The 18,022-nt window shown below is 38.4% G+C and overlaps 1 protein-coding gene across 4 annotated transcripts in view; it reads right to left on the reverse strand.

The window, feature by feature from the left end:
• The window catches only part of LOC132112924 (dystrobrevin beta-like), a 43,322-nt gene that overhangs the window by 14,027 nt on the left and 11,273 nt on the right, over positions 1-18,022 (reverse strand). The window contains exon 11 of one of the 4 annotated variants that reach the window (XM_059520685.1): positions 5,031-5,105. The exons of the other annotated variants lie outside the window; for them this stretch is intronic. Coding sequence (XP_059376668.1) covers positions 5,031-5,105 — 75 coding nt within the window. The remainder of the gene's footprint in view (positions 1-5,030; positions 5,106-18,022) is intronic. 4 annotated transcript variants of the gene reach the window in all.

The following is an 18,022-nucleotide window of genomic DNA, read 5'->3' on the forward strand; positions in this document are numbered from 1 at the left end:
ATAACTTGGACTACATTCGATTACAGTACACGATACCACTGTGACATTAGTTTGTTGTACGTGTGTGGCTTATAACAGAGGGGAGTCAAGTTGAATGCAGCTTCCAAAAGACAAAAAATAGCCGATTAAGATTTTATTAATTTTAATACAATCACACCTGTGCAAGTACGTTCAGCAAGTCAAATTATCAGCTGCTAAATTCAGATCTGTGATTGCTTGCTGGCGCTTAGCCAGAGATAGATGCGTTTATACAGCGCTGCGTATTATAACAAATCACACATGATTCTTTTGAGCTTATTAAAGTATTGACCAATCAGAGGTGTTCAGATGAGTCATCGCTGAAATGCCGGTGCTTCCTTCACTCGCTCACTGACTGAATACCTCTTTCTGGCGAATTCTCTCACAGGAACAAAGTGCAGATGTGCAGGGGCGTCATGCATTCATGATTTTTGAGGGGGCACTATAAGTCATTCTACGAAAGCACTGTATAACTGATATAGGCTTATTTTTTTATTATTTTTTTTCCTTTTTATTCAAAACAATTCCAAACATGCTTAATATATCAGGAAATATCTCGTTTCTCAAATATGTGTAGGTAAACGCGTTTTGCACATTTATAGATTGTTATTTGATCAATATATGGAAATGTAGTGTAATCTATTAACTACACATAAAAACCTGATTTTTTACTTAAGTGCCATATCATGCCATAAAATATTTTTAATACGACTGAATTTGCATTTAATGTAAATTTTAATAACAATATTGTAAGATACCTATTTTAACACTTTCATTTTACAGAGAGTAAAGAACATTTACATTATCAAAAAACATTTTCATTCAGTCTAGCCAGAGTTCAGGCACTCTCAAAAACTCCCATTAAAATCACTGAAGCACTTTACATTATGAAACGAATATCTTACTTACATTCGTACGCACATCTGCACTTTTTGTTGTTTCTGATGAGAGAATTCGCTAAATAATTCAGTCAGCGAGCAAGTGAACAAAACACCGCGTTTCAGTGATGACTCTTCTGGACGTCTCTCATTGGCCATTGCATCCATAAGCGCAACAGAATAGTTTCTGATTGGTTATCATGAAGCGTTGTACGAACGCGTCTGTCTCTGGCTCAGCGCCAGCCAGCGAACGCAGATTTGAATTTAGCAGCTGATGCTGTGCACTGAACGATCTAATCACACCGCTGTGATTGTATCAAATATATAAAAAATATTATTCTGCAATTTTTTTTTTTTTTTCGTTTGGAAGCTGCATTTAAAATCCACTTGGCTCAGAAATCTGAGGGGGCACGTGCCCCCTCACTTTGAATGGGCACGACGCCTCTGCAGATGTGTGTACGAATCTTTAATTAAGATATTGATTTCACAGTGTTAACAGTTTCAGTGATTTTAATGGGAGTTTCTTAGAGTGATTGAAATCTATACTGTCAGTGAAAATTATCTTTTATAATGTAAATGTTATTTGCTCTCTTTCTGAACAATGAAAGATTAGTTGCAATATTTATATCACATTAACTTTCAATGTTAAATTCACATTTAATATAAAGTCAGTCGTATTAAAAATATGTTATGGCATGACACCTATATCTGTTACTTAAGTAAACAGACAAGGTTTTATAATAAATTACATAAATTGGAGTAAAGGCTGATGAAATATATACATTTATACACACACACATACATTACATACATTTTATCTATATATCTAAATAAAAATAGGCTCAGTATATATGACCCAAAGTAACTAGTAACTAACTACTTGAGTAGATTTTTTATCCGATACTCTTTTACTCTTACTCAAGTAACTATTCAAGACTAGTACTTTTACTTTTACTTGAGTAAATATTTCTAGAAGTACTTTTACTTTTACTTGAGTACAGTTTTTGGGTACTCTACCCACCTCTGCTTAATGGACTGAAATAGTGCTGGAGTCCCAGTAAAGTGGTCTTTGCCAGATCACAGGAGTCTGCCGCATCCTCGATATAATAAAGAATTTATAACTGGCATGAAAGATCGGGAATTGCATTCATTACAGATTTTGTTGATGCACTTGCAGCTTTACCTGATTTGCATAATTCCTTTAGCTAAAACAATGCAGATAGCACGTGCAAATAAACGATCACCGGATCACCTTGGGCTGTAACCCAGCCTGAGATGCACCGAGGGTTCACAGACAGCAGCCAATTTCTCGACTGAATGCTTTTAGTAATCGGCGCAATTTCACCGGTATTGGTATTGACTGCTTAAAATCATCACGACTCTGACAAACGTAATCAAGTGTGGCCAGCGTAATTACATAAGAATGCTAAGGAGCACTTCTTGTGTCCCTAACATCTCCATTTTGGCAGACTCCAGTAAACAAGAGTCGAGATCAGAATTAAGTGCAGTATAATTCTGCATACATTTTTGGCTCCGCAGGCATAGACATCATACTCACACAGACAATGTGTTGTAATGTAAGGTTCAAGCAGAGCGGCTGACAGTCTGTGTCTTTGATTTCATAACCAGTGGCACATTATTGATGGAAACATCTCCCTCCACCACAGACTTCATTTAATCGCCTGAGGTTAAAGAGTGGAGTAAAGTCAGCTGTTTATAGACTGACTCTGATCATTACAGTGAGGGAGGGACTTCATGAAGGGTGAAGTGTTAACTGTACATAGTCCTGCCTCGACGCTGGGCTATATTTAGAGCAGAATACACACAAACCAACCCCTCTCTGAGCAAAACATGCCACATCTGCTCCATTCAAGTGATTTGCTGCCACGAGACTCGATGTGTTTTAGTATTCACCCGATGTTAAGTACTGTCAGTGGCCTGACACATGACAACAAATGTTGCGGCTTACTTTCTAATATGTGTTCAAATGAAGGCATGCAGCACACTAAAAGCCTGCGAGGAACGGGCTGCTTTGGCAGCAGCCGTAAAAAAACAGGGAATGGTGGATCTTATAAAGAGTGGGACTGAATTTTCGGCTGATGGAAGTGTTTGTACCGGAGCTCACCAGTATAATAAAATACAAAATGTAATGCAATAAACCGTGGGTTTCTGTAGGTATGTTTTCGAAAGAAATTCATTAAACCTGGGTGCGAATTACAGTATGAGGGAGTATAGAGGGTCTGATTCCACTAATGAAGCTCTGAATATAAAAGAAGTCAAAATTGCTACTTTTAGATGAAATAACTTTTTTCATTCCAGCTAGTTGCCAATGAAACACTGAGATAAAAATAAAAACTATATAAACATTGAAAAGAGTTGATAAAAATTACTAAATCACTAAACCTTTTACAAAAATAATGAAGAAAAAAAACAGAAAAACAAAAATGAACTAAATATTAAAAAGTTAAAAAGGGTAAAAGTTTTTTTTTGTGTGTAAACCATATATATGTTTTACAAATTTGTCAGAATGTACAACAGACATAAACTATACCAACACACCTGAAGTCACTCCATCTGAAAGTTTGGTGTGTAATTCACACACTGCATCAATCCATCTCTTATAAATGCCACATTATGAAATACTGGAGTGATGGCATGATCATTTTTTAGCTGCTGAAACCTTTGCTTGAGAAATTGCCACAAGAATGTACAGCAACCTCTAATAACTTTTCTACTTTTTTTTCACCACGTAAATCTAAGCATTATTCTCTTCACAAACTGTCACATAAATTAAGTCATCATGAATGTCACTCAATTTTAAAGGAACATTTGCACCAAAAATGTATTGTATTCACCTTCATCTCATCCCAAACTATTTGTACTGTACTTTCTTTCTTCTGAAAGAAAGATATTTTTGACGAATTCTGATAACCAATCAGTTTTGGTTGGATAAATAAATAAATATTTCAAAATATCTTATTTTCTACAGAAGAAAGTCATAAAGGTTTGCAACGACATGCAAGTGAGTAAAATATGACAGACAATTTTCATTTTCCCAACTACAACTGAGCTCACAATTTATTTAAAGTCCAGTTCTCGCCATCAAAAAAAACTATACTACTATATAATACTATAAACTACTATACTATATACTAAACAAACTAATTTTGCCTCACACTCCTATTTGCTGCTTATTAATAGTTAGTAAGGTAGTTGTTAAGTTTAGGATTAGGGACGTATATTATGGACATGCAGAAAATGTGCTTTATAAATACTAATAAACAGCCAATATGTTAATAATAATCATGCTAACAAGCAACTAGTTAATAGTGAGAATTGGTCCCTATGCTAAAACACCATGGCTGGGAAGATTTTCAGTGAATAACAACTTAAATTTCATTCTGTTACTCAAATGAAGTTATTGTATGGCACCGGAAGATGCAAAATATAGTAGTACATTACTTTTATGGTACTTCTTTCTATTGTAATTTGTGAAACTGAATCTGTCCTAATTGACTTTTACTCTATGGAAAAGAGCAGCAAGAACATTCAACTTCAATTTTTGTATTTTTTGGTATTTCTATAGAAGAATGAAAGTCTCGAGTCTTGAAAGATTCAGAAAATGACATGAGGATGAATAAATGATGACGGAATTTCATTTTCAGCTAATCTGAACCCTAAACCAAGACCATGTGACTACAAACAAAGGCATTTGTCTTGGGAACCTGGGCAAGTGTCAACAGCACAAAACAGAAAAAGCCAACCTGACCAGCTCTCTATTTACAAGATAAGGCTTTCGTTCCATCAGAGTTTATCTTCCGGATCACCTTGGGCTGCAGCCCAGCTCGGGAAGCGCAGAGGGCTCGGAGACAGCAGGACAATTTCTCGATTCGCTGCTTTTAGTCATCTGCCTTTGAAAGGCAAACATTCAACCTAATTCTGCAAGCGATGCAATAAACATGGAAAATATTCTGCCCAGAGAAAGATGCTACAATCTTCTACTCATCCACATGCAGCATAATTTCAAAACAAGCTATTTTACATAACAGGCTTAAGTGGAGGAGCTTAAAACACACACACACACACACACACCATCAGCATGCATGCATACAGAAGCCTGTGTGGAGCGCTTACCTTTTTGAAGGTGTGGGCGCCCCGGAGGAAATGAGAATGGTATCGTTCATGTCGTTGGCCACTGGCCTCAGCTGACTGCAAAATCACAGAGTTTGAGTCAAGCCTAGACACAAACCTACGGATTACGCTCCAAGCTTTCCAAGCGCGAGGGACATCAAACCACTCTAAGAAGTGATGTTATTTTTGAAGTACACCATTTGAGCGCACATTAAACTACCTCATCATAATCGCCTTCCAGATGCACACATTTTCATTTAATGCCATTTGCCCAAACTTAATTAAGTTAACAAGACCATAAAAGGGTTTGGAGGAATTCTAATTAAAGCTACAGAAATCCGAGAAGGCTGGGAGAAATAGGAGGGGGTGACACTGCAGAAGGTAATTTGTGTGAGTAAACAGTGCCATGGGATCCATCTGGTCCTCATAAACACACACATGACAGGACCTTTCGCTTCATTTCATAAGGGTTATTCCATCATTTTGATGTTATAAATCGCTTTTTGTCAACTGTACATTTTCATACAATCTGCTTGTAGCCCACTGATGCTGAGGTTTAGGGGTTGACCTTCATGCTTGCTTTATTTCGAGAAATCCCACTTTTTTTGTTAAAATCCCATTCAAAGGAAATCACCAACTTAAAAACTCCCCTTCCTTATATTACATTGTCATTTTTCCTGAGTCAGTTTCTGAGTGAAAACGGTTTCTATACCACATTTTTAAATCTCCTTCTTTCATGTTTCTTTTTTCGTTTTTAACCGTAGGTTTGATGCATTTTCACAAATGTTTTCCATACTTTTTCCAGTTATTTATGATCAATGGATAGTATAATAAAATAATAAAACTTTCCCTTCCTTATATTACACTGTAATTTTTTGTGAAATTGTAAAAAAAATTTTTTTTAAATCTCATTCTTTCTACTTCAAATGTTTGTTTAATTCAATGTGATATTAATTTCTTTGTAAATAATTGTGAAATTTGCTACCAATTTCTGAGTAAAAACTGTTTCTATACCAATTTGTTTTAATCTAGTTCTTTTATGTTGTTTGATACATTTTCACAAATTTTCCATAATTGAATGAAAATTGAATGAAAATGTATGATTAATGGATAGCTAGCTTCAATATCAGATTTTAGCACAACTTGAAAAATCTATATTAACTACAGAAATTTCCATAACTTTTTAGTGACTTCCTAGTCTGAAAATTATAATTTAAAAACGTCCCTGATATTCCCAGGTTTTGCCACGAACCTTGCTAATATCTGAGGTGTTTGTCTTCTGCAATCGAAAACACAATCTCTTTAAATGAAAGGAAAAAACCAAAGTATGTCGTTCCTTAGTTGAGTCGCTCAGAGGTTCGGCGCATTAGCATTACCGAGACGTCCTAACGTTAATGTTTCCTGAGGCTGCAAGCATCATGTCACACGACTCGTGAATGGTCCTCATATTGCAATCCGAGCAGCCGAGCTGTGGCATCCTTCTGAGACCTTGAAGGAAATAGTGACCAGCATCGAGCAAAGTGATCCAACACATGGCAAGCAAATCCACAACAACAATGCTAGACATTTACTATAACTGCATGTTAAAAACACAAAAGACTAATTTTCTAATTATGCAATTCTATGCAATTACTCACTCACCTCCCGCAAGGCAAAGAGCTGCCGTCTGTCAAGCAGATAGACGTAAGCAGTGACCGCTCTGTCCAGCTGCCTGTCCTGTTCTGTGCTCAACTGAAGGAGCATCTCAATGCACAACACTGTTGCTGTCTCCAAGGAAACCTGATAGTCACGTGACATGGTGACGATCAAGACACACTCTTGCTCTCTCCTCTTCCCTCTCTCTCTCTCTCTCTCTCTATTCCAGCCTCCCAGCTCCTCTGTTTAGATGCACATACAGTACTTTCAGCCACTCAGAAAGACATGCTATATTCTTCCCTAAGAATATTTCAAATTCTCTGATCTTTGTTTCCAGCCGCCCACATTAGTCCTAATCCAGAGCAAACAATTCCCTCTTTTCCAGCGGAGAGCTTCATTTACAACACTATTACTGAACGCAGTGCAGCCTACACAAAAACAATAGTCTAATACTTTAAGTGCAAATCTAGATATTTTCAAAACTGACTAGTTGGCAGTTTGTCTGAGCTAGCTCTGCATAATTAGACACCTAAGACATGCTTCATACAGCCATTTCCATACATTTTTCAAGCCTATCACAAAGTTTTGATAGAGCCCATGTAGTTACTCCATGCCATTTACCTGTAAACCTGTGTGTCAAAGAAAAGCGATTATCTACATTGTGGAAAGAAACTGAATGTGCCACTCTATGATGTAATAGTGTGGCTATGCACCACCTCTGCCGAAGAAGACCAATGCCTGCAATCACTGCCTGTTTAGCCCTGCTCACAGATTCGTGCATGTAATGTAAATTATACATGTCTGTGCAGAAACCAAACGATAAAGAAATGCAAGAAGACACCATGCAGTGCCAAGCTGCAGATAAACCGTCTTTGCATTGCTTTCCTTCTGATCCTAACATTAGGAAAGAGTGGATTAACTTTATTTTTAATGAAGATCCAGACCACATCAGTAAGAACTTGGTCCTTTGTGCACTCCATTTTACTGCGGATTTGTTTACAAACAAGGTACATTTTGACGCTGGATTTTCAGAAAGACTGATACCAGAAGACAATGCTGTGCCAAATATATTGGATCCGACGTCACACTACACGAGTGTGAGTAATTAATTAGTGTGTTTATTATGTGATCACTATCGCTTTGTCTGCCATTACAATTTGTTTGATATGTGTTTTTGCATTTTTAAACTAAACACTGCAGCATCCATCTATGATGGATGTAGTCTGTCAAACATACACAACTGTTAGCCAATCACATGTAGTGGGCGTTCACTTCCAAGTCTAGAATCTGCCAGGCCTATTCAAATGAGAGGGGCCAAATCAGGAGAGAAAATAGCCTATTACTTAAAAATTATGATTGTTTTTATGTAAAAATCTTGATGACATTATAAGTGGACCACAGAGAACAGTACAAAATAATAAAATAGGCAGTTTGACCCCTTTAAAGGTCATTCCTGGCATATGGCATTTTGGCGCTGATGTGTGAATGCAAGCAGTATGGATAAAGAACAGAAAACCATTGTGTGTGTGTGTGTGTGTGTGTGCGCGCGCAAGTGTGTGTGAGTGCGCGAGTGTGTGTGTGTGCGTTTGTGTGTATAGCAAATGAGTACATTTACTGGACAAGGTTTACTAAGTATAATGGGTCTCAGGTGTGAATAAGGCTGTTAGTGAATTTTTTGTTGATTTCTTTTTTGCAAAAGCAGTTGTTTGTACTGTAGGGATCCAGGGAGACGATCATATTTGGAATCCTTGGCATCAAAAAGATGGGAGAAAATAACCTTTAACACTGACAGCACACTAAAAACACTCTGCAAGCTTCTTAAAAAAAGACAAAATAAATCTACTAAATTAAACTAATGAACTAGTCAACCCTGAGCCATCCTTCAGGCACAGTCACCTAAGAGAGCATACTGCAGTCCTCAATGCTAGATTTATGGGGTAAATTAAGGGTGTATGGGAAACTTTGATGCCATTCTAATTCAATATATCTCTCCAATCAATGTGCATATGGTGCAGTATGATCCTAAAAATGTAACCCACTGCTAACAGGTGCCACCCATCACTCTCAGTCACTAGATAGGGATTCTTCAGCTCTAATTTGAACCTCAAATGCTACATCTTAGCTAATCTCCAACCACTCAAAATCGTCAAGCAGATCAAACCAGGATGAATCCGTCTCCTAAATTCTGATTAGCAAACTCCTCTAGATTCAAAGCCAGAGACTGACAAGTCTTAGATGTCAGACGTGCTATGAATGTAGATTTATTCATCCCGATGTTCTGTCCTCAGCAGAGAGGAAGGCAAAAATCACGCTCACATCTTTTTTATGAGGTCAAATGAATTACATCAAGGGCCGTTCACAGGCGCTCTTCTCCTCTGGTTAATTACAGGGAAGTGAGTACTTTCACAGAGCCTGAGCTGGAGAAATATGGAGCATATTATATCCCGTCTCAGCTGAAAGTTATAAATGCAGCCGGTTTATGCCTCTGGTTCAGGGCCCACGCTGCACATCTGCAGAGAAACATCAGTGCTATATGACCTTGGCTGTTTATATATCAGTGTCTATTTCTGCTACTTTACATTAATTCATGCTGATTAAGCAAATAAAAGAATGAGGAGCGGCATATGCACATTTGGTTACCAAGTTTAATAAAATAATAAACATTTAATCAAATCGACCTTATTGACTTTCTACAGTACCTTGCTACAAAGAAGATTTAAAACATATTGGTATATTTCATTTTTCAGATTTTTACATCATAGTTGAAAAAGGAACAACATTTCTTCCCCCAAACTAAGAAGTATTTTAAAAATATTTAGTTTGAATCATATTTAAAGAGTAAGTAAACACGATGCCACACTAGTTTTTAGAATAATAATTTTTTCTTCATAATGATCATTTTCTTCAATATCCTAATTCAGTATCAAACTTCTGACATGATTATTGGAGTGTTTTACAAGATAATATGATATCAGTTTTTCTACTGAAAAAAGTAGAAAGTTGTGACACATTTTTGAATTAAAATGGTTTTTACATTTTTTTTTTCATGCTCCCAAAAACATTATAATAAATTTTAATCCATAACTCAAGAATATTTTCATCATAAGAGAGGTGTAATCAAGCCTTTTTTTCATGAATTGTTTTTCTAATGATTTAATAGATCTGTGAGCGTCAATCACTGACCTATTTACCATACATACAACCCACAAACATTCTGTCAGCGGTTCAAGAAACGATATGATTTGCGCCATTTTGATTCATTTATATCCACTGCAAATTAGTCACAGACATCTGTCCCTGCCTATGGTTCAGCATGTCCTAAAGAACTCCATCTGTCCAACAGGAGAAGAATTGAAAGGCATGCTTTCATATGCCATTAGCTGTCAGAAAAACAACACTCCAGCAGTTCATCATAGAAATTCATCTCATTTAAAACAACAACAACAAGGCTGTCCACAGAGTTCCTGTGTCTGTCTGATTCACGGGGCTGAGCAGACATGATTTTCCTTTTCTCTGACTCTGCCACGACCAATCAGAACGAGGCGGCCTGCAGCTTTTGACAGTGGGATGTGGAGTATCATGTTGATGGATGTCACCTTGAGGTCAAAGCCAACAAGAACACTATGCTGACCAATTGTGAGGGGCAGTAACGGGCAGTCAGACATGTTTACAGTGATCTGCCAGCTACCCAAAGAGCAAGAGATGGTCATGACGGGGCAGAGCTCTAATAATGAGGATCCTGATTTGTTTTCGGTTTCTAACCAAAACTGAAGCAAATGATGACATATACCGTATTTTTCGGACTATAAGTCACACCTGAGTATAAGTCGCATCAGTCCAAAAATACGTCATGATGAGGAAAAAAACATATAGAAGTCGCACTGGACTATAAGTCACATTTATTTAGAACCAAGAACCAAGAGAAAACATTACCGTCTACAGCCGCGAGAGGGCGCTCTATGATTTCAGTGTAGACTACAGGCGCACTGAGCAACATAGAGCGCCCTCTCGCGGCTGGAGACGGTAATGTTTTCTATTGGTTCATTTCTCTTGGTTCATGTCAAATTAATTTTGATAAATAGGTCGCACCTGACTATAAGTCGCAGGACCAGCCAAATTGTGAAAAAAAGTGCGACTTATAGTCCGGAAAATACGGTAGCTCTTCAACACAGTATCAAATAATAGAAATCATTAGAAATTTAAATAAAAAAAATTATCTGCCAGGAAAATTAGATATATGCCAAAGTGTTTGGAGTCATAAATAAATACATAAAGTGTGACCAATAGTAATATGCAACCTCATTTGAAATATGTGATTCTAGCGACATATCTGCAAAATTATAATACTTGCATATTTTGCAACACTTTCAAGATGAAATCCGGTTTAATTAGTGGTGCTAAAAGCCTTTTCAGATTTATCTTTAAACAGATGAACATGAATCTAAAATGTTTTATTATGTTGGATGTTGTACTGCATGCATCATAGCAATTTAGTTTGATAGAGCTTAAAGGGTAATGCTCTGTTGCACTTGAAAATAACATACCACCTCTACATTAAAAACATAATCAAACATGAGTAAAAAAAAAAAAAAATGCATGCATTTGCTGAAGAAACCATCTATTTTATAAATCTCTTAGCTCTTTTTTTTAGCTCTTTTTTTAGTGACTCGTGACTCTGCATAGCAATAATATACCAGGTCCGCTACTGAGCATGTTTACTACAGGTACATCAGAAAAATCATACATATGGAGCTGGTTATGTGATGCAAATGTCAAAATTATTTAGTTCATAAATGCTGCACTATGGTAAAAGTGTTTTGAAGTCATAACAGTATTTTGCAAAGAACTGCTTAAAAAAAAGGAATAAAATGTGCTGGTGTTTTACTGCCTCTATTGCTCAGCTAGAAACAAGTGAATTGTATGCATGCAGTAGGTAGATTTTCTGCAAAAATGCAGGCAGATGCATGTATTTCCAATGAGCCTAGGTTAGTAATACATGTATTAGCAATGTATTAAGCATTTATGACAACACCAATGAGATTTATCTCAGCAGAACGACTTCCTTCAATACTCAACATAAGAATGCATAAATCTCTGTCTGAGCGGACAACGTGATCTCATGAGAATACATGTGTATTTTTACGTTAATTGTGGTTCTACCACACGTACATTTACTTACGTTTTCATGCACATAAAAACGTACAATTCTGACGTATTTATAGCAGTAAAACGTACAAATACTTACGTGTTAGCAGTGAAAAAAACATAAATAATCTAACGTAAAGTGTGAATGTATATGAATTCCCATGTATTAATATTAAAATCGTGGCTTTAATTATTTAAATCTGTTGTATTTAATTGTCATATCAATACATGTTTTTATTGAAAGCAGTTTACTCATCTACTTAATAGGAAATAACATTTCTGTGCATGCTGCAAACTCATTTCGGGGGATTACATAATGTTAAACGAGACTACACTTTGAAACCTTAAAATGAATTCAATTTATGTAATTGTTTAACCATTTTGTAATATTTTGCTGTGCGATTTTCTCCTATCCAATGACTGACAATACAACCATAGATACACAAAAGCACAGCATAAAATTACAAATCACATCCATTTTATTTGTTTGCTGTACTCCATATCTTTAGAATCCAGATGTTTGCAAGGAACATATCCAAATTCAGCCCTTTATCAATCCATCTTCATCTTAATTCTCAGCAACAGCGACCGTCACAGTCAAAGCCCGCGCTCGTTATGATTTGAATTTGAAAATAGCGCCAGTGCTCCACGACTTGGTTTATGGCACTGATATCGAACGCTGATTGGTTCTCACCTAATTTGTCACAGATTGCAACATGTCGTCTTTTGAAACATCTGGAATCAGTACTGCGCCAGTACGCCTTCACGGAGAGAAGACTTTAAATTAAATTCTGCTCTGTACCCTATAAAAACTATTACCTCCAGAGAGGACTGCGACTGGAACTCATTATCATTTACAATAAATGATGCAAAAAATAAATGATTAACGTGTATGTGTAGTTTTAAGAAATGGTTATGGGTAGGTTTAGGGGTAGGTGTAGGATTAACGTTAGTGGCACAAAATAACGTTTTTAATGTTATATGTTTTATTCTTTTAACATTCTGTATAAAATGGGTAGGTTTAGGTTTGGGTGGGGTATAGGGATCTTAAATTTATCAAAAAAAATTATAAAAAGGGAAAATATACATAAATATTAAAAAAATTAATCAGATACGCTGTTACAAACACGCCAGGTTCCACCCCTTTCTGGTCCTAACAGATCATAAGAACTTAGAGTATCTTCGAGTGGCCAAAAGATTAAATCCGAGACAAGCCCGCTGGGCGTTACTCTTCACCCGCTTCCATTTCACTATCTCATACCGCCCAGGGGTGAAAAATGTGAAGGCTGACGCCCTCTCCAGGTGTTACGCCCCCGAAGAGAATCCCAAAACTCCGGAAACCATTCTTCCAGAAAGAGTCATCGTCTCTCCTATTACCTGGTCCGCTGTGACCCTTCCTCCTACCGAGCCTACCACCAACACCCCGCCGGGTTGCCCACCGGAACTTCAGTATATTCCCAGGACACGGCGTACTCCACTCACACATCGCTTGGCACTGGTCATCCGGGGGTCAATGAAACCCTCTAGTTGCTGAAGGAACGCTTCTGGTGGCCTAACATGGCCTCGGATGTCAGGAGGTATGTGAATGGATGTACAAGCTGTGCCATATCCAAAAGCCCTCGCCATCTTCCATCAGGCAAGCTCCATCCTCTGCCCGTTCCCAATCGCCCATGGTCACACCTAGGGGTGGACTTCATAACTGATCTTCCTCCTTCAGATAACAATACCTGCATTCTTGTCATAGTGGATAGATTTTCTAAATTCTAAAGTCGTCTTCTTTCTTTGAAGGGTCTGCCCACGGCCAATGGAAACGGCTGAACTGTTATTTAATCATGTCTTCAGGTACTTCGGCATCCCAGAGGATATCGTCTCGGACCGAGGCCCCCAGTTCATCTCCCGGGTATGGAAGGCTTTCCACTCACTCCTAGGTGTGGCCATCAGCCTGTTCTCTGGGTACCATCCCCAGTCAAACGGGCAGACGGAGAGGAAGGTTCAGGAGATTGGACGCTTCCTCCGTATCTTCTGTCATGGCCACCAGAACTCCTGGAACCAGTTCCTTGGGTGGGCCGAGTACGCATAAAAATCCCTTCGTCAACCTACCACCGGACTCACTCCATTCCAGTGCGTACTCGGCTACCAACCACCTCTATTCCCCTGGTCAGGTGAACCCTCGAATGTCCCCGCCATCTACTACTGGTTCTGGGAGAGAGAGAGGGTCTGGGACACGGCACACCACCAACTCCAGCGGGCTTTACGCAGACGTAGAACGACAGCCGACCTTCGCCGATCAGAGGCCCCAACGTACCAACCCGGTCAGAAGGTCTGGCTGTCCACCCGGGACATCCGCCTGCGTCTGCCCTGCCGCAAGCTAAGTCCCAGATTCATTGGCCCATTCACCATCATCCAGCAGATCAATCCGGTCACGTACAAACTCCAGTTACCCCCTGAATACCGGATTCACCCCACATTCCATGTGTCTCTCCTTAAACCTCACCATCCTTCTGTCTCTCCCTCCACAGAACCTGGCGAAACGGAAGCCCCCCCTCCACTCCTCCTAGACCACGGCGCAGCCTATGCAGTGAGTGACATCCTGGACTCCCGGCAGAGTGGTGGACAACTGGAATATCTAGTGGACTGGGAAGGATACGGTCCAGAGGAACATTCCTGGGTCCCACGCAACAACGTCCTGGATCCTAACTTACTCGACATCTTCCACTCCAATCATCCTGACCGACCAGCTCCCAGGGGAAGAGGACGTCCACCACGTCGTCGGGGTCCTCGGCCCTCAGGAGCGGGCCGTGGGGAGGGGAGTACTGTTACAAACACGCCAGGTTCCACCTCCACGCAATCACTACGCACGCCCTCACCGGAATACTAAGCACATCCACCTGATCCTCATCACCACCCAATCACCACAGCACCATAAAAACCACACACACGCACTCAATCGATGTCCGGTCTCGTTCCCGACAAGGTCTTACCTGTATGCTAACTCTAAGGACTAACTCTTCTTCTACTTACCTCTCTCCAGCGATTCTCCGAAGATCCAGATCCCCAGTGTGCGTGTGTGTGGTTCACCTTTCTCCTCTGACGTCTTCACCCAGCCTGCACGGATCCATCCCTCACTCCACCCTACACTACCTGCTCCTCTGCTTGTGTCTGTTCAATAAACCATTCTGTCTGTTACTCCTCAGCCTCCCGAGTGATCCGTAACAGACGCATTGAAAAGCAGCTTCATGAGCAAATTTCTATGGATAACTGACTGGTCAGAGAACATGTTCTATATGTACGTATTTGAGGTTGTTTTTACGTAAATTTAGATACGTATCGAACCTGTAATTACGTCCAGATAATACGTAAACGACACTGTAAATACGTAAAGGCACATACGTATTGGACTGTTTTAATTTACGTCAAAATATGTACGTTTTGATTGTGAGATCAGGCTGGAGCGCTCAATGAAACTGACTATAATATCTGTTGGAGTCCATAAAAGTGGAATTGTTACATTCCAGAGTCATAGTAAACACCAAACACTGGAGGCCTGAGATTGATTTAGCACTAAAGAGAGATCGTTTGGCCCACAGGCACCTCAAACTACATTTAGATAAGTTGAGAGGACTTTTTGTGACAGAAGGGGAGGAATCGAGTATTCAGAGTACATGTTTACTTTCAGAATGAACCTCTTTCTTACTTTTTAATATGTTAATGCTCTTATTGTAAATGACTTATCTGTGCGCATTACAGGGGAAAAATGTATGTCTTTGTAGTCTTTAATCAAAATGTGATAACTTGCTCAACCTCTGAAATGATTTTCCTTGCCACTTACATAATTTTCTCATTTAAATCCTGATTGATTCTGAAATATGTCACATTACAGAAGTTAAATGGGTTGCGAATGCCATTTCATGTCTTTAAATGTGTGAAAATGTGCTCCGCATTGTAATCAAGGTCTGATATTCATCTATTCTAATTCAACACTTTCATATCTCTAATTGTTGCATGGCCAATAAAAGCAAGCATTACAAAAGTCTCTTACTCTCTTTATCCCTAAATAGGAAGCATTATTTGAAAATACATTTCTACAAGTCTTTCACACAAGGACTATTTGAAGCTGATGCTATTCGAGTGGTACAAAGGGATATTTCAAGAGCAGTTTTAATTGCTTAGCAATATGAATTTGGGAACTAAAAATAGACGACGCTGGCAGCTGAACACGAGCTGGCAAATGTGCCCTTCGGGTGAGTTAAGAGGCAATTTCATCATTAAGTGTGTATTATTTCATCATTGACTTACACGCAAAATTGCATTTATAATTCAATTTAAAACAGATCTAAGCACAATTTGAAATACATATTTGATCTTAAATATGCCTCAAGGGATCTCACATTTTGCACGAAACAGGATGCATGTTTTAAAACAAATGGAGTTTAGATTTTGAATACGAAGTACAAGATCTGCATGTATTCGTAAACCAAAATTTAAAAGCACAGATTAAATGTGTGGAGCCTTTGAACCTTGAAATTTAAAGATCTTTAGAAAATATATAGGCTAACTATCTATAACTTTACTTAAAAAAAAAAAAACATCAAAGTCAACACAAAAAATTTCATGCTACAGATTTTGCCAATAATAGGAATAATAATAACAGACAACTTAAAAACTGGCATTAATTGGCATTAAAATTGCTGCTTCATAAGTTTTGTGTAAGTGTGAATGTCCCTTAAAGGGTTAGTTCACCACGATATGAAAATTCTGTCATTAATTAATCACCCTCATGTTGTTCCAAACCCTTAAGATCTTCATTCATCTTCAGAACACAAATTAAGATATTTTTGAAGAAATCGGAGAGCTATCGGACTCTCCATAGACAGCAACGCAATTGAAATGTTCCTATGTCCACAAACGTAGTAAATGCATCGGTAAAACTGTTCATGCGACATCAGTGGCTCAACTTCAGTTTTGCGATGCTTCAAGAATACATTTTTTTTTAATCGCAAAGAAAACAAAAATAGTTTATTTAACAACTTTTCTCCACCGAGTTACATCTTCCACCATTTTAGAGAGTACCCAAGAACGTATTGGACATAATCAGTGTTTACGTTCGGGGGAAAGTGCGCGAATGAACGTAATTTGTGTAATAAGTGTTGTTTACGGGGGAAAGCGTGCATATGCATTATAATGCTCTCTAAAATGGCGGAAGACGTAACTCGGGGGAGAAGAATGTTTAGTTTCATTCTCGTGTCATCGCAAAACTGAAGTTGAGCCTCTGATGTCACATGGCCTGTTTTACCAATGTATTTACTATGTTTCTGTACCTGGGATCATTTCAGTTACATTGCTGTCTTGGAGGGTCAGATAGCTAGAAACTTGCATGATTCTACATCCAAGCCACTAGAAGTCCAAGATCATTGTTTATGAAGCAGAAATTAATTATTGCAATTGTAATGTTGACAGTAAACCCTACAGACAAGGTGTTGCGTTATTCACAAACATATTTATTTTTGTAATGCAGCATAATAAGTCAAACAGGACAAAATTACACCCTACACTTAATTTTTTTCCACCAGAAATTGATTAGATTGTAAAAATATGCATTTTATACCAGAATGGTGATTGACGGCTGGGGGGAAAAGGTTCAAAAGTCGATTTAAAAACATTTGTAAAAAAATTAAATGATGTGCAACCTCGTTCAATAAGACCAGGAATGTTATGTGCATTAAAAAAGTAATCAATTTTGGTATTGATTAAGGTGACTCAAAAATAAAGAAAAGTCCAAAAATATGTTCAGTTGTCTTGTTAGCAGTCATCCACCATCCTTTGCTTCAGACAGAAAGGGTCACAGGGAAGGTCTGAGCTTGTATATCTCTATACGGGTACAGAGCGGGATCCTCGAGGGGATGCGCCTCAGGTATCAGCGGCCTCCATTTAAATTTAAAACTCCATCAGTTTTGGGGCAGATATTCTCTGCCAACTCAGAAATGCCACTGGAGCATGACTGTGCACTTTAGTTATTATTTTAGGCCCCACGGGAAACCGTCTGCCTGCATGGGATCTATCATGGGACCGGTAAATCTTATTTTTTACTTCACGATTTTTTCTCTTCATAAACAGTGCCATACACTTTGTTTGGAGTGCTGTGATGTTGGCGCCATGTCTTCCCTAAAGGTCAGATTTTAATGCCGATCATCAATGCTCAATATTGAAGCCCAGGA

Source organism: Carassius carassius, chromosome 32 (genome assembly GCF_963082965.1).
Source record: "Carassius carassius chromosome 32, fCarCar2.1, whole genome shotgun sequence".
In the NCBI taxonomy this organism is placed as follows: Eukaryota; Metazoa; Chordata; class Actinopteri; order Cypriniformes; family Cyprinidae; genus Carassius; species Carassius carassius.